Source organism: Bombina bombina, chromosome 5 (genome assembly GCF_027579735.1).
Source record: "Bombina bombina isolate aBomBom1 chromosome 5, aBomBom1.pri, whole genome shotgun sequence".
Lineage (NCBI taxonomy): Eukaryota > Metazoa > Chordata > Amphibia > Anura > Bombinatoridae > Bombina > Bombina bombina.
In genome coordinates this window covers 536,289,385-536,311,651 of record NC_069503.1, presented here as the reverse complement: position 1 = coordinate 536,311,651, position 22,267 = coordinate 536,289,385, and the positions used below count along the sequence as shown (strand labels likewise).

The 22,267-nt window shown below is 36.0% G+C and overlaps 1 protein-coding gene across 1 annotated transcript in view; it reads left to right on the top strand.

Annotated features, from left to right (window-relative positions):
• Positions 1-22,267, top strand: part of TGM4 (transglutaminase 4) — a 72,252-nt gene that overhangs the window by 39,243 nt on the left and 10,742 nt on the right. Inside the window, exons 6-11 of the mRNA XM_053713056.1 lie at positions 214-321; positions 5,028-5,202; positions 7,318-7,456; positions 9,349-9,452; positions 14,355-14,606; positions 21,180-21,476. Of these exons, the coding sequence (XP_053569031.1) occupies positions 214-321; positions 5,028-5,202; positions 7,318-7,456; positions 9,349-9,452; positions 14,355-14,606; positions 21,180-21,476 (1,075 nt within the window). The remainder of the gene's footprint in view (positions 1-213; positions 322-5,027; positions 5,203-7,317; positions 7,457-9,348; positions 9,453-14,354; positions 14,607-21,179; positions 21,477-22,267) is intronic.

The following is a 22,267-nucleotide window of genomic DNA, read 5'->3' as shown; positions in this document are numbered from 1 at the left end:
TACCGCATGCTCATGGTAGCAATAACCAGCCACTGGGCTCCACTTGTAATCTAGCCCAAAGCTATTGTTTTCTTTTTCTTTCTTGAAACAAAGAAACATCACTTTTAAATCATTTAAAATACACATTTAAGCTGTTCCGTATTTTATTAAATGTATCTGTAATTGGTGCTTGTCTGTTAGACAGTAAATATTTGTTTTCATTTTTTGTTTTAGCATGAAGTTGATGTCTTGGATTGCTGCATGTATCTCCTGGATAAAAGTGAACTCAAACCTGCAGCTAAAAGGGATCCAGTGATATTATCCCGGAAATTCTCAGCACTTGTAAGTTTGAGACAACGCATTTCACTCTCACAAGCACATCAAACTTAAGCACACAATGGTAAAGACGTTTTGTGGTAATATAAAAAGTATATCTCAACTACAATTTATGTTTATTTGTAATATGTGTAGTCTATAAAAGCCAAGGATGGTTTTTTTCCTATGTTGAATTTTTGTTTTCCGTTTGTTCTCATGCTGGTGGTAGCAGCCAATGAGTTCCTATCTCACAAAAATAGCTTTAACATAAGCTTTTTATACTGTGAGCTATATTATGAGTGGCGTGCAATATTGCGCGTAAGCAAGCAAGATATTTGTGCTCCTCTCAGTAATACCAACGCGTTCGCATTGCCGAAAGCCAAGTGCTCATGAGAGCTCACTTCCATAGGCTCCAATAGGAGCCTCCTCGTTTTCATTCCTGCAGCCACCACAAACCACCTAGCACAGTGCAAGGGGAAATGGCGCAGCATTGCGCAGCAATAAATAAATATATACTGTATGTGACTGTGACTACGGTTTTACATCCGAAATGCATAAGCCCAACCGTGCTATGCCCGTGATTGTCTTGAACCTTTGGTTTGCGGTTACCTTCGTTTTTCTTTTAACCCATGTGAAGAACTAAAGAACTGTTTTTATCAATATCGATTTTGTGATGGATTGACCTCTTCTTTAAGCTATGCTTATACACTGTACACATATAAACACATAAATATGTATGTATATAAGTATATACAGTACATATATATTTATCGAGAAATCGACTCTTATGTAAAGAAACAGTTTTTTTTTTTAAACAAATTAAAATGCTCATATTTATATTTCATGTTAAAGTATTGTCCTCTTTATTTTGGGTGCAATTGGGGCAACTTTTTATTTTTAGACCTCTGGTTAGACTAGCACAAAGTGAAAACACGAGCTTGTAATGGCTGGTTATTTAACATGCACTCGCAAATGGGCAAATTTGCCCCTTTACGGGCACACATTAAGATAGCATCTCACTTATAATCTAGCCCTATATTGGGCCAGATTATAAGTGGAACACAAACATTTACATGCAAGCGATATCGGGTTTTCACGAACGAAGGTTAAATAGCGCTGGTATTACAAGTTGAAAGAAATGCGATTGCTTAAGCGCAATCACATTTACGCTAGAATAATTACTGCATCCTCAGAGCCATGGTTAACTGTTTTGTGAAACAAAAAAGTTGCACAAGACACATCAAAAATACATTACAAAGTACAGTTGCACTCATAATAACACCATCTAATAAATATTATTAAAAAATATATATATTGCGCCCAAAAGTTATAAAGGCTCAAAGATATGAGTACTCAGGTGTTAGATAAAAAAAAGCCAGACGAAAGGCTTTAACATTGAGATACATACATATACATGTCTAAAGATGGATATGTATGTATATATATATATAGATATGTGTACATATGTTAACAAACTAGAGATATCAGTACAAGATTTGTGTACACCTTTAAAAGCACTCACTTTCCTTAGAGGCTTTTAGTACTGTTACTGTTGGCAGAGAAAAATTAAAATATAACTTTTATTTCAACAGTTTAAAAATAGGATAGATACATTAACAACACAAGAACACTATGCTGGATAATGACATATTCTTTAAATGAAACAAGTAAGATACAAAGTGGATGAGGGTACTGTTACTTTAATAGGTTTAGGATGTAGGTATTAATCCATGGTCCACCAATGTGCTAGTAAATACATAGAGCTTGCTTCCATTGAGCCGTTAAAAATGGAGCTGTAAGTTACCGAAGAGGCTAAAAGTAATTTATGGCTCCATTTTAGTGCCAGGTTTCCATTGAAAAGGTTAACGGTTCCACCCGGTGCCGGATTTCTAAAACATTAATATGTTACTATGGTAACCCAACCTTACACTACACTCAATCGCATATATGGCGCCGCATACAAGTGTGGCGCCGTATATTTTACCCGTCACTTGCTGTTAGAATAAAATTAAACACCTAACGCATGCTCGATATCTACTTCTCAACCACAACCCCCCACTACAATAACTAATGTATTAAAAGGGACATGAAACACAAATTTTTTCTTTCATGATTTAGAAAGATCATGTAATTTTAAACAACTTTCTAATTGACTTCATTTATCTAATTTGCTTCATTCTCTTGATATTCTTTGCTCAAAAGCATATCTAGATAGGCTCAGTAGCTGCTGATTGGTAGCTGCACATAGATGCCTCATGTGATTGGCTCACCTGTGTTTAGTGCTATTTCTTCACAGAGGATATCTAAAGAATGTAACAAATTAAATAATAGAACTAAATTTTAATGTTGTTTAAAATTGTATTCTCTACCTGAATCATTAAATAAAAATGTGGGGTTTAGTGTTCCTTTAACCCCTAATCCGCCAACCCCCATACCGCAAAGTATATATCAAAGTTATTAACCCCTAAACCGCCATCCCCCCACAACGCAATCTAGCTATTTAAACTATTAACCCCTAATCCGCCAATAACCAACATCGCAATTAACCTAATAAATCTATTAACCCCTAAACTGCTAAACCCCACAACGCAAATAAATCACTAAACCCCCTAACCTAACACCCTCTAAATTAACACCATTACATAAATTAAAATAATCCTAAATTACAATTAAAATAAAAAAACTAAAATTACTTTAAAAATAAAAAAAACTAAGTTTAAATGAAGCTAAAATTACAGAAAATAAAAAAATCTAACATTACATAAAATAATAAACAAAATTATCAGAAATAAAAAAATTAAACCTAACCCTATGAAAATAAAAAGCCCCCCCTCCCAAAATATAAACACCCCCTAATCTAATACTAAACTACAAATAGCCCTTAAAAGGGCCTTTTGTAGGGAATTTCCCTAAGTTAAACAGCTCTTTTACCTTTAAAAAAAAATAAGTTACACCTAACAATAAAGCCCCCCACCCACCTAACCCCCCAAAATAAAAAAAAACCTAACCCTAAAAAATTCTTAACTACCCATTGCCCCTAAAGGGGCATTTGTATGGGCATTGCCCTTAAAAGGGCATTGGGAAGCCAATAGAGATCGCTGTGTTAATACAGTATTTGAAGCAAAAAATCTGAGATTTTGCATATCGTACCCAGAATCCTCTTGTGCATTTGTAACAATGTACATGGAGTTCTGCTGGAGAAAAGAAAGCGTGGAACTTGCCTGGATGTGTTAATTTCCTATGCAAACATTTTGTATTGATATTTATTTTTATATATCTGTGTGTATTTAGTTTCCCTATGGGAAAAAGGAGAAACCAGACATGGACTCCTTGCTCAGTGTGCTTAGAGGAATCTGGCTACACCTCACTGACGAGGCCCAATGAAGGCCGAAACGATCGTCTGGGGTTGCTGTGTTCCTTGTTCAGCAAGGAATTGCCTGGTATTTTGGCGCTGGACTGACTGTAATAGGCGAGATCAGATTGATATACTACAGGAAAGTTCTCTGTGAAAAGCATTACTGGGCTAAAAGAAGCTGCACCCAGGTGATAAATCGCTATAGAACAGGCTAACAATAGTATTGAGCCAGTTGTTCGTTCCTGTGAGTGTGCTTCTCTCTGTGTGTATTTAGTCTTCCTATGGGAAAAAAGGGGAAACCAGACGTGGACTCCTTGCTCAGTGTGCTTAGAGGAATCTGGCTACACCTCACTGACGAGGCCCAATGAAGGCCGAAGCGATCGTCTGGGGTTGCTGTGTTCCTTGTTCAGAGAGGAATTGCCTGGTATTTCAGCGCTGGACTGACCGTAATAGGCGGGATCAGACTGATATACTACAGGAAAGTTCTTCTCTGTGAAAAGCATTACTAGGCTAAAAGAAGCTGCACCCAGGTGGTAAATCGCTATTGAACAGGCTAACAATAGTATTGAGCAAGTTGTTCGTTCCTGTGAGTGTGCTTCTCTCTGTGTATATATATATATATATATATATATATATATATATATATATATATATATATTGTACCAAAATACCATCAGATATATCTAGAAATATGTATTTATGATTAAATAGTATATATTCTGCAATGTGCAGAACATTGGAATGTGAAATATTCATATTTTCATGTCGGGTTAGCACACATGAGAATATGCGATCAGATTTTTCCGATAGTGCACTTTTTTCTCCATTGAATTCTATAGGGGAATAGGTTACGCGCGCGTGATATTGTAAAATCAGCTTTTTGTGCACATTGGGTTAGCCCGAGCGAGATAACTTTTTACCTTTTACTAGATAGATAGATATAGTTTTCAATATACATTATAATATAATAATATATTTTAATAATATACTGTATATATTTACATATAGTAGGATGAGAGACTATATACAAGAAATAGGGATGTGAGAAGAGAGAATGACAATGTGAGAGAATAAAATGAGGTAAAGTACAGTGAGCAAAAAAGAGTCATAAAGTAATAGTTCTCTCTTTTCCCATCCTTTTTCTGGTCCTTTTTTATACTTTCTCTAAAATGCCCATTTTTCATATTTCTCTGATCCTACTATCTTTCCCTGTCTCACTCTTCCCCAGTTCGAGTTGGATATCATGTTTACCCTTTATTTAAATGAACATAACATTTCCTTGTATGGTTAGAAAATCCAGTTTTGAAAATCATCCCAAACTGAATGCACATTTAGTCATTTTAAAAATGCACTCTAGATATATTCACTTTTTCCACAGGTTAATTCCAATGATGATAAAGGAATACTGACAGGGAACTGGTCTGGCCAGTACAGTGGCGGTGTATCTCCCACAACCTGGACAGGAAGTAGCGCCATTTTGCAGCAATATTACAAAACCAAAAAACCTGTAAATTTTGGACAATGTTGGGTTTTTTCTGGAGTTATTACCACAGGTATGAGAGAAAAATAAACCTTGTATGATCCTTGTGTGAAACTTTACATTATTATTATTTTTTTCATTCACATTATTTGTAGAGTTACACACATAAACTACTTAGATTGTCTGCTGCTGCAGGGTTATTCTATAATGCTGCCCACTTCTGCACAAATTGGTTGCCTCTAATTGGTTACTTTCTGGTTCTTCACATATTTCAGCCTGAGACAGGCACTAAAAAGGGACCACAATAGCAGGTATGGACACAGCACAAATATCTCTGAAGCAAACGAAGGAGGCTAACCAAGCCACAAATTCAATAAATAAATAATGTCCTCCAGCTTCCAAAGTTTAAAACAGACCTTTATTCTGCAAACATAGGTCTAATAATACACAGCAATATTTCAGACTAGTTCATGCCCTTAATCATGCTTACCTAATGTTAACCCCACCTGTGTTTAAATAGTCTCACAATGTGCTACAAATACACTGTTTTGGTATTATATCACCACCTAGTGGTTAAGAATAGTCAAAGTATGTCATGTCATTTATTTTTTAAAACAATATATTCACAAAAAAACAATAAGTGAAACACTGTTATATATTAAATCTCATTTAAAAAGGTTAAAATTAGATAAAAATTATTATTCACTCATCTTTGCATGTATCAATTCAAAAGCAATCCAATATTTACCAAAAAACTAACCAGTCAAAATCACGATCCAGTCCCTTTGGTTTCATTGAATCCAAGAGATATAGAGCCAGTGCATTTCCCTTTTATTCAACATGCTTTCCCTGTCACCACCTCTCCTAGGGATTTTTATTTCTTCAATAATCTGAAAAAAGCAATTGGCTTATGTTATGCCCTTTCTCCAAAAAATGTGCAGCAACGGGAGCTTATTTATTTTTGCAAATATGTTTGATTTGTGCTATGTGATTCTGTCCCTTACCTGTCTGGTCGTTTGACCTACATAGAGCAGGGAACATGGGCATTTAAAGGGATACTAAACCCATTTTTTTTCTTTCATAATTTTTATAGAGCAAGCAATTTTAAGCAACTTTCCAATTTACTCCTAAAAATGTAGCCACCAATCAGCAAGCGCTACCCAGCTTCTGAACCAAAAATGGGCCGGCTCCTAACCTTACATTCCTGCATTTTCAAATAAAAATAGCAAGAGAACAAAGAAAAATTGATAATAGGAGTAAATTAGAAAGTTGCTTAAAATTCCATGCTCTATCTGAAAAAAATTGTGTTTAGTATCCCTTTAATGACATAAATTGCAAAAGTAGTCATATATGTTAAAAAACTTGAAATAGAATATTTTTTGCCGGTTTGGGGGTAATAAAAGCAGTCACCTTTGATCACTGAATTACAACTGCTTCAACCCAGACAAGGGAAACACCCCACTCTCAGTGCACTAATTGTACTCTGTTTCATTCTATTTATAAATATCCTTCTGAGTGGATTACTTTGTTAAACACATATTTTAATACCAATTATGGGCCAGATTACGAGTGGAACGCAAACATTTGTGTGCAAGCAATATTGGATTATTGCTATTGTTTGCTCGCAGGTTAAATTGCGCTGGTATTGCAAGTTGAAAGTAAACGCAATCACTTGAACGCAATCGTGATTTATGCTAGAATAATTACCGCGTCCTTAGAGCTGTGGTTAACTGTTTCGCGAAACTAAAAAGTGTTATAGTGTGTATTTACTGTACATATTTCACATTCCAATGTTCTGATATTCCAATATATGTATATATCTACACCTATATATATAATCATGTATATATATATATAGGTATAGATATATATTTTACCAGATATATGTAGAAATATGTAATTATGAATAAATAGAACATATTCTGCTATGTGCAGAACTTTGGAATGTGAAATATCAATATTTTTATGTTGGGTTAGTGCAAATGAGAATATGCAATATGTTTTGCGTGAGAGTGGGCTTTTTGCGCTTTTCGGGTTAGCACTCGTAATACCAGCGCAACCTGACAAACACAAAAAGTTTACTTCTAGTGCAATTAGTTTTAGCCAGATCCACTCTTGTAAGTAAAATAAACGCTTTATCTGATTTTACCTCTACAGTTCAAGTTATTCTTTTTTTTATTGGCTGCAGTAATGCGTTGTCTTGGAATCCCAGCAAGGAGTGTTACCAACTTCAAATCCGCTCATGATACAGAAGAGAATCTAAAAATTGATGTTTACTTCAATGAAAATGGAGAAAAGTTGGATGACTGGTCCTCTGATTCTGTTTGGTATGTGATATTAGTTTATTGCAGAGTGCATGTGAAATTAAAGCATGTTCATTAATTAAGTACAACCTTAATAACGTATTAAAGGGCTCTAGGCCATTGTAACCAGAATTTCCTTACAATAGAAAATATAGAGAATAAAAAAAATCATATATTGTTTTAAAAATCTATGTAAAAATCTTTAGCTTTTCACTTAGATTCCATATAAACAAACTTAAAGTGATGGTAACTTTAGCTAATCAAATGCAATAAATCTAATCTTTAAAAAAAAGGTATACATACTTTTTTTAATGGCAATCTATCAGTGAATAGGGTTAAATCCGTGCTTATAGTAAAGTTTCTATAACAATGTTATGCAGGCCCATTAGGATGAACTCTTATTTTTAATGACAAATAAAATAAACATCCAATCAGTGTGTGCGTCATATGACGCTCTTAAAGTGCAGCCCTTTGAAAGCCCTTAGAAAGCAGTCCCACCCACTCTCTACATAGGCTTTCTATGTCATAGCCCAGTCAAAAGAGGAAATTTAGGGGGGCGGTGAGAAACAGAAGATACCAAGTAGGATTATAAATCTTTTATTATAAAATATATATACACTTTAAAAAAAAAACAAAAAAAAAACATTATGCGGTTTTGCTTGTACACTAATACATTTTTCATTGAAACATTCCTAAAGTCTGAAATTTACCATCACTTTAACATAATCTCTTAAGCATATCACATAGACAAAAAGGTGGGAAAAAAACTTCTATTCCTTCACACAAAAGAGCTGCATTTTAACATACTGAATTTGTTTTTGCCTGAGAAAAATGGGAAGGTAAAAGTTGTTTAAATTGACGCTAATGCTCATTGGCTAACTGGTTAAAAAAAACAGCCAATGAGCATTAGTAAAATGTATCTGTCAGCCAGTAACATTAGCAGGAGGTACCTATTAGCCAGTAGGCATTACCAAGAAGTACCTTTCAGCGAATAAACATTAATAGGAAGTACACAAATAATACTGCTGTATTAGTTTCAATTTCAACTGTTTTTACCTCACATTTTTTGTCAGAGAAAAACAAAATATGTGTAAATGCTACTCATTTATGTCGTAAATGTTCAATTACAATGTCTCTATAAATATGATGCTTTTTCAAATAATGATTCCAAGAGAACGAAGGAAAATTGATAATAGGAGTAAATTAGAAAGTTGCTTAAAATTGCAAGCTCTGGGGCATATTTATCAAGCTCTGTAAAGACCGCTGCTCCATAACCTGTCCACCTGCTCTGAGGCCGCGGACAGAAATCGCCAGAAATCAACCAGATCGAATACGATCGAGTTGATTGACACCCTCTGCTAGCGGCTGATTGGCCATGAATCTGCAGGGGGTGGCATTGAACTGCTGGTGCAATGATAAATGCTGAGAGCGTATGCTGTCGGCATTTATCGATGTGCAGCGGACATGATACGCTATATCGGATCATGTCCGCTTGCAAAATCATAAATATGCCCCTCTGTCTGAATTAAAAAAAATTAGGGTTCAGGGACCCTTTTACATCATTTTTATCATGCAAAAAAAAAAACCCAACATGTTTAAATGCTTCTCTTGTATATGAATGTAGAAAGAAAAAAATACAGCAAAATATATCTGCACCTAAAACACTATAATTAGATTAGAGCACAAAATATTTTATAGCTATCTCTTATAAGTAACAGCAAAGGAGACCAGGAATATACCAGGCTCTTCAAGGGTTAAATAATTGAACTGCATTTTTGCAGCATTATACAAGTATAAAAACAAAATGACTTTTATGTCCCTATAAATCTGATTGAGACCTGTTATTTCACTTATATTTCTACATTGGTACCCAATTGCTGATTCTAGATTTCTCCATTATACTTTTTTTTCTATAGGAATTTCCATGTATGGAATGACGCGTGGATGAGACGCCCTGATCTTCCTGCTGGGTATGACGGCTGGCAAGCAATCGATGCCACCCCACAGGAACTAAGCCAGGGTAGGTTCATTGTACCATATTGTTTTTCCATTCCGTTAAAAAAAATGGCTGCTTATCAGGAACCTAAAGAAAATAATTACACGGAATGTTCCATGGTTACTAATACAATTCTTTTCTATTCTCTTCACCTTTGTTCCAATAAGCACATAAGTTATCAGAATTTCTTTTCTTTTTTTTTAAGGTAAATATTTTTTTGAAAAAGTTTTAAGAAGTTTAACAACTGTGAAAAATAAATTTGCTGATAAACAAAGTGTATCGTCACACTGACAAATTGTTTGCAATCAATTAACATTGTGCACCATAAAGTTAAAAAAAATACCCCAGAAAAGTTGAAGGTAGAGTCCTCTATGAATACATCAAAACAATTTTCAACAAATAGGCCAAAATATTTCCATATGTGACTAAGTGCCACACGGCACGAAACGCGTAAGGACACGCCCCCTTCTTTCATCTCTTGTTGGTAGTGTGTGTGTAGCGACCTGAAATCTGGAATAAAGTTCCTATCTTGCTTTCATTTACCAAGTGTGCCGCCTCCTTCTTTCTTCTGAGTTTTCATTCCAGTAAAACTCCACAACAAGGAAAAAGTTTAACCGTTTTAGGGTTAGAATACGAGTGGCGCGCTAACTGTTGCACGCAAATGATATTGGGTTTATTCTTGCGCCTGTTTGCGCGTGTCGCAAATAGAGATTGTATTACAAGTTGAAAGTAAACGTGTTCGCTTGAGTGCAATTTACTTTAACACGTGTCGGGATAGCGTGACCTTGGAGCTCTGGTTAACTATTACTCTTGAATAAAATGTTGGACAAAAAACATCAAAATTACATTAAAAAGTACGAGAGCAAATACTGAGGGTTCACCACAAGGTGCAAACCATTCATAAGCCTCAAGAATAGAAAGGCCAGATTAGACTTTGCCAAAAAATATCTTAAAAAATAAACCAGCCCAGTTCTGGAGCAGCATTCTTTGGACAGATAAAACTAAGAACAACCTATATCAGAATGATGGGAAGAAAAAAGTATGGCTTAGAACGGCTCATGATCCAAAGCATACCAAATCACCTGTAAAACACAGTGGAGGCAGTGTGATGGCATGGGCATGCATGGCTTCCAATGGCACTGGGTCACTAGTGTTTATTGATGATGTGACAGAAGACAGAAGCAGCTGGATGAATTCTAAATTGAATATGGATATATTTTTTTGCTCAGATTCAGCAAAGTTGATTGGACGGCGCTTCATTTTACAGATGGACAATGACCCAAAACATACTGCAAAAGCAACCAAGGAGTTTTTTTTAAGGCAAAGCAGTGGAATATTCTGCAATGGATGAGTCAATCATCTGATGTCAACCCGATTGAGCATAATTTTCACTTGCTGAAGACAAAACTAAAGGCAGAAAGACCCAGGAAAAAACAACAGCTGAAGACAGCTGCAGTAAAGGCCTGGCAAAGCATCACAAAGAAGGAAACCCAGCGTTTGGTGATGTCCATGCGTTCCAGACTTCAAGCAGTAATTGTCTGCAAAGGATTCTCGACAAAGTATTAAAAATTAACATTTTATTTATGATTGTGTTAATTTATCCAATTACATTTGAGCCCCTTTCACACTATATTTTTGAATTAAAGATGAAAGTCTACACTTCAACTGCATCTCAGTTGTTTCATTTCAAATCCATTGTGGTGGCATACAGAGCCAGAAGTATGAAAAATGTAGAGAAGACAAGCACTCCAGATAACAGGTCACAAATGCCTGGGGTGCAACAGACAAAATTGTAGAAGCAAAAGAAGAGTGCACTCACCAGGACTTTTCAAAGATTTATTTCCTAATATGTGAACGTTTTCTGGGGGTTTATCCCCTTCCTCAGACATATAAAATACAAAAGTGCAAAATCCCACAACAGACACCCTTATAATAGAAAGACCATCCAATCACACGCTCTCCAGGGTAGGGTGCCACCCACATAGTGACATCACCAACCATAGCAACGAGTGTGAATGGCCCCAAATACAAACTATTATATTATATACAATATGTGGTACAGCAGGAATTCAAAAGCAGAAATAATAATGATCATAGGATCAAACAGCATGGGTAAATGCATGCATAAGTCATCATGTGTGGGACATCATAGAAATGACACAAATCAAAGTAAGCAAAAACAGCCATAAATCCTATACATCCCAGAACCTCAACCACCATAGTGCATCAGTAAGATCCAGATAATATCCTCATAATTATATCAGAGGAGAAAAACATAAAGCATCAAGTATATTTAATATGCAACTGTCAGTGTGGATATGGCAAAAGGTGAATATGCAGGCAGTAGTAAACCGTTATCCCATCAAATGTACGAGCATACATAAATCAACATGTGGGGCACCATGTTGAAATAACATACATCAGAACAAAAAACATAAAGATCATGATACAAGCTAGATGCCTAAACCCCCATAGTCAATAAAATCTATGGAAGATTCTGAGGACTGCATTTTAAATTTCAAGGCCGTAAATGTCATATTTAGTTGTTCATACCAGAGTTGTAGGTATTCCTTTGAACTGCTCCAGATGAGCAGCAAATCATCTATGTAGCATTTGTAGAATTTTATGCGCTGGTCCTTGAATAAGTCTGTATCCATAGTTTCTAATTGAGCCATATAGAGGTTGGCATATGAAAGGGCCACATTCGACCCCATCGCTGTCCCTTGTAGCTGGAGAAAAAACTGTTTTTCAAATTTGAAATAGTTAGTTTTTAGGCAAAACTCCAACAGCTGAATTAGTACTTCTATCAGAGGTCCCACATATGGGTATTTCAAAAGGTGTTGTCTGGTTGCTTGAATCCCATCTATGTGGGTTATTACGGTGTACAGGCTGGTGACGTCCAGTGTCACCAGCAGATCCCCTTCTGTGCATGGAATAGTGGATAATCGTTCCAGCAGCATGGATGAATCACGTAGAAAGCTATTCATGTCTCTGACCAAGGGTTTTAGAAAAAAGTCCACAAAGCGTGCTATGGGTTGTAAGAGAGAGACCACCACAGACACAATAGGTCTGCCTGGAGGTTTAGAAATGCTCTTGTGTATTTTAGGTAAGGGGTATAAAATTGGAATTCTTGCGTGAAAAGTCCTGGTGAGTGCACTCTTCTTTTGCTTATATATATATATATATATATATATATATATATATATATATATATATATATATATATATATATATATATATATATATATACACACACACTCACTGGCCACTTTATTAGGTACACCTTGCTAGTACCAGGTTGGACTTCTTTTGCCTTCAGAACTGCCTTAATTCTTCATGGCATAGATTCAACAAGGTGTTGGAAACATTCCTCAGAGATATTGGTCCATATTGACATGATAAGGGATGGACATGGTCAGCAACAATACTCAGGTAGGCCATGGCATTTAAACGATGCTCAATTGGTACTAAAGGGCCCAAAGTGTGCCAAGAAAATATCCCCCACACCATTACACCACCATTAACCTGAACAATTGATACAAGGCAGGATGGATCCATACTTTTATCTTGTTTACGCCAAATTATGACCCTACCATCTGAATGTCGCAGCTGAAATCGAGACTCATCAGACCAGGCAACGTTTTTCCAATCTTCTATTGTCAAATTTTTATGAGCCTGTGGGAATTATAGCCTCAGTTTCACCCGGTGTGGTCCTCTGCTGCTGTAGCCCATTTGCTTCAAGGTTCAACGTGTTGTGCGTTCAGAGATAGTATTCTGCATACCTTGGTTGTAACAAGTGGTTATTTGAGTTACTGTTGCCTTTCTATCATCTTGAACCAGTCTGCCCATCCTCCTCTGTCCTCTGATATAAAAAAGGCATCGTCGCCCACACAACTGCCGCTCAATGGATATTTTCTCTTTTTCGGACCATTCTCTGTAAACCCTAGAGATGGTTGTGCGTGAAAATCCCAGTAGATCACCAGTTTTTTAAATACACAGACCAGCCCATCTGGCACTAACAACCATGCACGTTGAAAGCCACTTAAATCCCCTTCTTCCCCATTCTGGTGCTCGGTTTCAACTTCATCAAGTCGTCTTCACCAAGTCTAGATGCCTAAATGCATTGAGTTGCTTCCATGTGATTGGCTGATTACCAATTTGTGTTACCAAGCAATTGAACCGGTGAACCTAATAAAGTCGCCAGTTAGTGTAAATAAATATATATTTAATAATAAAAAGTACATTATTTTTTATGTGAAGATAATAGAAATGTAAAATATGCATTCTGCGGTCGGGTTAGCATTATTGAAATATTACATATAAAAATAAAAATGATTAAACATAATGTAATATATATAGCTATATTCTATGGATTATTTAGGAAATTTTACAGCATATTTAATAATTTTTTTAAAATATTTTATATGTAATATTTCAATAATACGCCTACGTTTTCATGTGCACTAATCCAATCTTGTTAAGATCTACATGCATAGTTTACATATTATTATGAGTGTAATTGTACTTTTAAATGTATTTTTGATGTTTTTTTTGTGACTCTTTATTTTGGAGTAACAGTTAACTAGAACTCTGAGGGCACGCTATCCCGACGCACATTAAATTCAATTGCGCTTGAGTGAATGTGTTTACTTTCAACTTGTAATATGCATGCTACTTCCGACACGCACAAACACCTGCGATAATCCTGATATTGCTTGCACGCAACCGTTAGTGCTTTACTAATAAGATGACAATCTGGTCCTGATTACCTAATAATAATAATAATAATATAAACATATTCATTGTGGCTGGCTTATTTCAATCAATTTTGACTTACAGTTAACATGTAGTGCATCCAACATATACTTTTTAGCAAGAACCACAGAATATTTATAAAAAACAGTGTGTTTATTGATCTACTTTCAGGTATATTTCAGTGTGGACCTTGCTCTCTAACAGCAATTAAAAATGGAGATGTATATCTGCCATATGATGCAAAGTTTGTTTTTGCTGAAGTCAATGCAGACAGGGTCCACTGGATGGTAAAGGAAGACAATGGGGAAGAGGACGTTGTACAGATAAAAGAGGAGAAGACTTCCATTGGGAAACATATTAGCACCAAAAGTGTAAATAATAACCTGAGAGAGGACATCACATCACAATACAAGTATAAAGAGGGTGAGATATGTAGCTAGGCTCCATAATAAAAGTATTGTGATAATATTTTGTAATTTGCAAATGTATGCACTAAAATCCATTTTTCTTAGAACTTGTCAAAAAGGGGCATTTTTAATATATACAGGGACATTCCGGTCAAAATTTAAATGCACATAGATTAATTACATCTTTGAATAGAAGCATATTTGCCATATACATGTGTTGGCAAAAATGTTTCAAGTAAAAGTTATTACTATTTTAGTGTTAAAGGAACACTAAACCCAACATTTTTCTTTCATGTTTCAGGTAGAGAATACAATTTTAAATAACTTTCTAATTTACTTCTATGATTTAATTTGCTTCATTATTTAGATATCCTTTGCTGAAGAAATAGCAATACACATGAGTGAGCCAATCACACGAGGCATCTATGTGCAGCCACCAATCAGCAGCTACTAAGCCTATCTAGATATGCTTTTCAGCAAAGGATATCAAGAGAATAAAGCAAAATAGATAATAGAAGTAAATTATAAAGTTGTTTAAAATTGCATGCTCTTTCTCAATCATGAAAATTTTTGGGGGGTTTTTATGTCCCTTTAACAATGTTCTCTGCACGTGCATGTGAACCATAGCTAGATATTCTCAGTGCACCAGCATTTTAAATACAGAACTTGTCAAAAAGGGGCATTTTTAATATATACAGGGAAATTCCGGTCAAAATTGAAATACATTTTAAGACCAGTTAGTCTGACATCAATAGTGGGGAAGATATTTGAAGGGATTATAAAGGATTATATTGATGATCATATTTGTGTAAACAAGATTATGAGTTCTAATCAGCATGGTTTTATGAGAAATAGTCAAACTAATCTAATTAGATTCTATGAGGCAGTAAGTAAAAATATAGATAAAGGGGAATCAATTGATGTGATATACTTAGATTTTGCAAAGGCGTTTGATACAGTGCCACATGAGAGATTAATGCACAAAATTAAGGGACTGGGAATAGCTGAAAATGTTAGCTCATGGATAAATAACTGGATAAAAGATAGGGAGCAACGAGTAGTAGTGAATGGATCATACTCAGATTGGACAAAGGTAATCCGTGGAGTACCCCAGGGATCAGTGCTGGGCCCTATTCTTTTTAATATTTTTATAAATGACTTGGAGCTAGGATTAAATAGCGACATCTCTATTTTTGCAGATGATACTAAGTTAAGTAAGGTCATTAGGTCAGCGCAGGATGAACTTTCGTTACAAAGGGACCTGCAAAAATTAGAAGTATGGGCAGGTAAATGGAAAATTAGATTTAATACGGGAAAATGCAAGGTTCTACATTTTGGAAGTAAAAATAAGCAGGCAACATATTATTTAAATGGGACAAGACTTAGCCAAACACAGGAGGCAAGGGATTTGGGGGTAGTAATAGATAACAAGCTAAAGATGGGTGCACAATGCAGGGCAGCAGCTTCAAAGGCTAATAAGATACTAGCATGTATTAAAAGAGGCATTGACTCAAGGGAGGAAAGCATAATTCTCTCACTATATAAAGCCCTGGTAAGACCTCACCTTGAGTATGGAGTGCAGTTCTTGGGACCAATCAAAAAAATTCAGAGAAGGGCCACAAAGCTAATAATGGGATTGTAGAATGACCTATGAGGAGAGGCTAGCCAAACTGGGTCTGTTTTCTTTAGAAAAAAGGCGCTTAAGAGGTGACATGATTACTTTATATAAATATATTCAAGGCCCATATACAGAGATGGCAGAAGCTCTGTTTATTCCGAGAAAATTGTTTGTGACCAGAGGTCACAATTTAAGGTTGGATGAAAGGAGATTTAATCTCCTGCAACAGAAACGTTTTTTCACTGTAAGAGCAATAAAATTGTGCAACTCATTACCAAAGGAGGTAGTGACTGCCAGTACCCTAGATACATTTAAAAATTATTTGGATACATTTCTGTCTATAAACAAAATTCATGGATATGATTGCTAGTATTAAATGGGTCACCTTTTAGTGGGATTATTTAAGTTTAACTGGAGCTTTTTGTATATATTTTAGATTTGTATAGGTTGAACTCGGTGGACTTCGGTCTTTTTTGAACCTCATCTACTATGTTACAGCTGCCCACAGCACCAGTGGGGCTTGAATCATGCCAACCATTAACAAATTGAGTCATTACCAGATGGTAAAAGCACCAAGTGCTATGTTTAAAATGTTGCACAGTGAATACTTGTACACTTTGGAAACAGCTATAGTTTTTATTAGAACCATTTTTGCTAATTCATGTGTACTACAAAAATGCTTCTATTCAAAACTAAAATGCCTCTATGTATATTTCAATTTTGGCCCAATTATTCCTTAAAGCATACTGTAAGTTCTATATTATTACATACTAAATAATATTTAAATCATGTAGATTTAAATTTGCATTATTTTGTAGTCCAGGTGCATACCCCTTAGATAGTTATCTTCAGTTATCTCCTTTGCTGTGGTCAAATAATGCCAGATATAACTGAGCTAGTGTACTGAGCAAGCAATCACTGTGAAGCATGTAGCAAGGTTACATTTCTGACTTTATGCACTTCAATCTCTCTCAGAATTGGGAAAAATACACGGCTAGATTACGAGTTTGTGTCAGTAATGGTGTGCGTTTTTCCTTACTGCTCACCTACAGTAATGCTGGTGTTACGGGTTTTTTAAACCCGGCGTTAGCCGCAAAAAAGTGAGCGTAGAGCAGAATTAAGCTCCACATCTCACCTCAATACCAGTGCTGCTTACGGTAGCGGTGAGCTGGCTAAACGTGATCGTGCACGATTTCCCCATAGGAATCAATGGTGCAGAGCCGGCTGAAAGAAAACCTAACACCTGCAAAAAAGCAGCGTTCAGCTCCTAATGCAGTCCCATTGATTCCTATGGGGAAATACTTTTTATGTCTACACCTAACACCCTAACATGAACCCAGAGTCTAAACACCCCTAATCTTACACTTATTAACCCCTAATCCGCCGCCCCCAACATCGCAGACACCTACATTATAATTATTAACCCCTAATCTGCCGCTCCAGACACCGCCGCCACCTACATTATACTTATGAACCCCTAATCTGCTGCCCCCAACATCGCAGACACCTACATTATATTTATTAACCCCTAATCTGCAGCCCCCAATGTCGCTGACACCTACCTACAATTATTAACCCCATATCTGCCGCCCCCAACGTCGCCACCACTATAATAAAGTTATTAACCCCTAAATCTAAGTCTAACCCTAACACCCCCTAACTTAAATATAATTTAAATAAATCTAAATAAAATTACTATTATTAACTAAATAATTCCTATTTAAAACTAAATACTTACATATAAAATAAACCCTAAGCTAGCTACAATATAACTAATAGTTACATTGTAGCTAGCTTAGGGTTTATTTTTATTTTACAGGCAACTTTGTATTTATTTTAACTAGGTACAATAGTTATTAAATAGTTATTAACTATGTAATAACTTCCTAGTTAAAATAAATACAAATATACCTGTAAAATAAATCCTAACCTAAGTTACAATTACACCTAACACTACACTATAATTAAATAAATTACCTAAATTAACTACAATTAATTACAATTAAATTCAATAAACTAAATTACGAAAAAACGAACACTAAATTACAGAAAAAAATAAAATAATTACAATCTTTTTTAAACTAATTACACCTAATCTAATCCCCCTAATAAAATAAAAAAGCCCCCCAAAATAATAAAAATCCCTACCCTATACTAAATAACAAATAGCCCTTAAAAGTAATCAGCTCTTTTACCTGTAAAAAAAAAGACAATACCCCCCCAACATTACAACCCACCACCCACACACCCAACCCTACTCTAAAACCCACCCAATCCCCCCTTAATAAAACCTAACACTACCCCCTTGAAGATCACCCTACCTTGAGACGTCTTCACCCAACCAGGCAGACGTGGTCCTCCAGACGGTCCAAAGTCTTCATCCTATCCGGGCAGAAGAAGTCCTCCAGACGGGCAGAAGTCTTCATCCAGGTGGCATCTTCTATCTTCATCCAACAGGAGCGGAGCGGGTCCATCTTCAAGACATCCGACGCGGAGCATCCTCTTCTTCCGACGACTAACACTAAATGACGGTACCTTTAAGTGATGTCATCCAAGATGGCGTCCCTTCAATTCCAATTGGCTGATAGAATTCTATCAGCCAATCGGAATTAAGGTAGAAAAAATTATATTGGCTGATGCAATCAGCCAATAGGATTGAACTTCAATCCTATTGGCTGATCCAATCAGCCAATAGGATTGAGCTTGCATTCTATTGGCTGATTGGATCAGCCAATAGAATGCAAGCTTAATCCTATTGGCTGATTGGATCAGCCAACAGGATTTTTTCTACCTTAATTCCGATTGGCTGATTGAATTCTATCAACCAATCGGAATTGAAGAGACGCCATCTTGGATGACGTCACTTAAAGGTACCGTAATTTAGTGTTAGTCGTCGGAAGAAGAGGATGCTCCGCGTCGGATGTCTTGAAGATGGACCCACTCTGCTCCGGATGGATGAAGATAGAAGATGCCGTCTGAATGAAGACTTCTGCCCGTCTGGAGGACTTCTTCTGCCCGGATAGGACGAAGACTTCGGACCGTCTGGAGGACCACTTCTGCCCAGTTGGGTGAAGACGTCTCAAGGTAGGGTGATCTTCAAGGGGGTAGTGTTAGGTTTTATTAAGGGGGGATTGGGTGGGTTTTAGAGTAGGGTTGGGTGTGTGGGTGGTGGGTTGTAATGTGGGGGGGGGTCTTGTCTTTTTTTTACAGGTAAAAGAGCTGATTACTTTGGGGCAATACCCCGCAAAAAGCCCTTTTAAGGGCTATTTGTAATTTAGTATAGGGTAGGGATTTTTATTATTTTGGGGGGCTTTTTTATTTTATTAGGGGGATTAGATTAGGTGTAATTAGTTTTAAAAAATTCTAATTATTTTATTTTTTTCTATAATTTAGTGGGGTTTTTTTTTGGAATTTAGTTTATTTAATTTAATTGTAATTAATTGTAGTTAATTTAGGTAATTTATTTAATGATAGTGTAGTGTTAGGTGTAATTGCAACTTAGTTTAGGATTTATTTTCCAGGTATATTTGTATTTATTTTAACTAGGAATAGTTAAACTTGCCTGTAAAATAAAATAAAACCTAAGCTAGCTACAATGTAACTATTAGTTATATTGTAGCTAGCTTAGGGTTTATTTTATCGGTAAGTATTTAGTTTTAAATAGGAATAATTTAGTTAATTGTAGTAATTTTATTTAGATTATTTTAAATTATATTTAAGTTAGGGGGGTGTTAGGGTTAGATTTAGGTTTAGGGGTTAATACATTTAATATAGTTGCGGTGGCAGATTAGGGGTTAATAAATGTAGGTAGGTGGCGGCGATGTTAGGGATGGCAGATTAGGGGTAAATAAAATGTAAATAATGTTTGCGAGGTGGGAGTGAGGCGTTTTAGGGGTTAATATATTTATTGAAGCGGTGTCCGGTCGGCAAATTAGGTGTTAAAAAATGTAAGTGTTTGCTATGTTGGGGGGCTCGGTTTAGGGGTTAATAGGTAGTTTATGGGTGTTAGTGTACTTTTTAGCACTTTAGTTAAGAGCTTTATGTTACAGCGTTAGCCCATAAAACTCTTAACTACTGACTTTTAAATGCGGTAGGAGTCTTGACAGGAGAGGCTGTACCGCTCACTTTTTCCAAGACTCGTAATACCGGCGTTAGGCAAATCCCATTAAAAAGATAGGATACGCAATTGACGTAAGTGGATTTGTGGTATGCTTGAGTCGCGAAAGAAAAGTGAGCGGTACACCTGTACCTGCCAGACTCGTAATACCGGCGGGCGTTAAAAATCAGCGTTGGGACCTCTCAACGCTGCTTTTTAAGGCTAACGCAAGACTCGTAATCTAGGCGACAGTTTTTAAGTTTAAAGGACAGATAAAGCTGGCAAAATAAATAATTAAATTACAATGCAAACTATTATTTATTATATATAATTAAAAAAATTATGTAGCATTCAATTTGAGTTTCATGTCTTTTAATCATTCATTCAGGGTAAAAGTAGTCATCTAATCTCTAATTATATCACTCACCAGTCCAACTCGTCATAAAGCAAGATAAATTATAAACATATTAAAAGCTTAATAAAATGTCCTCAAATTATTGTCCTATTCCAGTCAAATTTTTGTTTGCAAATTCATAGTTAAGAAGACCCTTTGGGGCCGATTTATCAAGCCGTCAATCGGCCCCAATGCATCTGTTTCCATGCAAGCCTCCATAACTCATCCGCCACCTCTAAGGCGGCGGATAGGATCAGGTTGATTAACACCCTCTGCTAGCGGCCGATTGTCCGTGAATCTGCAGGGGGTGGCATTGCGCAAGCATTTCTTGTGAAATGCTTGTGCAATGATAAATGCCGACAACGTATGCATTCTGCATTTATCGATGTGCGGCAGACATGATCGCTACAGCAGATCATATCCGCTCGCACTTTGATAATTCGGCCCCCTTGGGTTTATTGCTTTATATTTTGTTATACAGGGTCTGAAGATGAGAGGAAAACTTTTCAAAATGCCTGTTCTTACCTGAAATCTGACACATGCTTAGTGTATGCGGCGCCACCTCCGCCACCTCCACCTGGCATTAAATTAAATTTAATTGGGGACAAAGATGTACTGCCTGGAAACCCTATCACATTGACCATCTCCGTTGAAAATGAATCAAGTGAAGCAAAGACGGTCAACGTTGTTATCGGCTGCCAACTTCAGTCCTATACTGGAAAGGTCATTGCTAACTTGGCATCTGTCACACAGACTGTTGAAGTTGCAGGAAATGAAGGTAAATGCTTTATTTTAACAATTGTAATATTTATATGGTGCTTTTCTCTGTAAGTGCATGCTGGTAAATAAAAGATCTTATAGGGACACTGAACCCACATTTTTTTCTTTTGTGATTCAGAGAGAGCATGAAATTTCAAGCAACTCTCTAATTTACTCCTATTATCATATTGTCTTCATTCTCTTGGTATCTTTATTTGAAATGCAAGAATGTAAGTTTAGATGCCGGCCCATTTTTGGTGAACAACCTGGGTTGTTCTTGCTGATTGGTGGATAAATTCATCCACCAATAAAAAAGTACTGTCCAGAGTTCTGAACCAAAAAAAAGCTTAGATGCCTTCTTTTTCAAATAAAGATAGCAAGAGAACGAAGAAAAATTGACAATATGAGTTAATTAGAAAGTTGCTTAAAATTGCATGCTCTATCTGAATCACAAAATAAAATAAAAAATTGGGTTCAGTGTCCCTTTATTATAACACAAATTAATGTTATTCATTTTATAAAACCTTCAAAGGTTGGCTCTACTGAGGGTAGAACCCTTGACCTTGACGCTTGAACAGGTACTGCAGTTAGCCAGTTAACCATATTACTTCATGTGGAAAATAAGATTTCTAAATAATGACAGCTCTCATGTGATTTAGTACATTAAATACTTTGGAATATATTTAACCCTGTAATAAAAAATAACATCTATTGGCAATCACAAAGGCTTTTAGGACAAGACCGCAAAAGTAGACTATTAATATATGGGCAAGGATATATGTTCATTAATTCTGACCATAGAATTAAAAA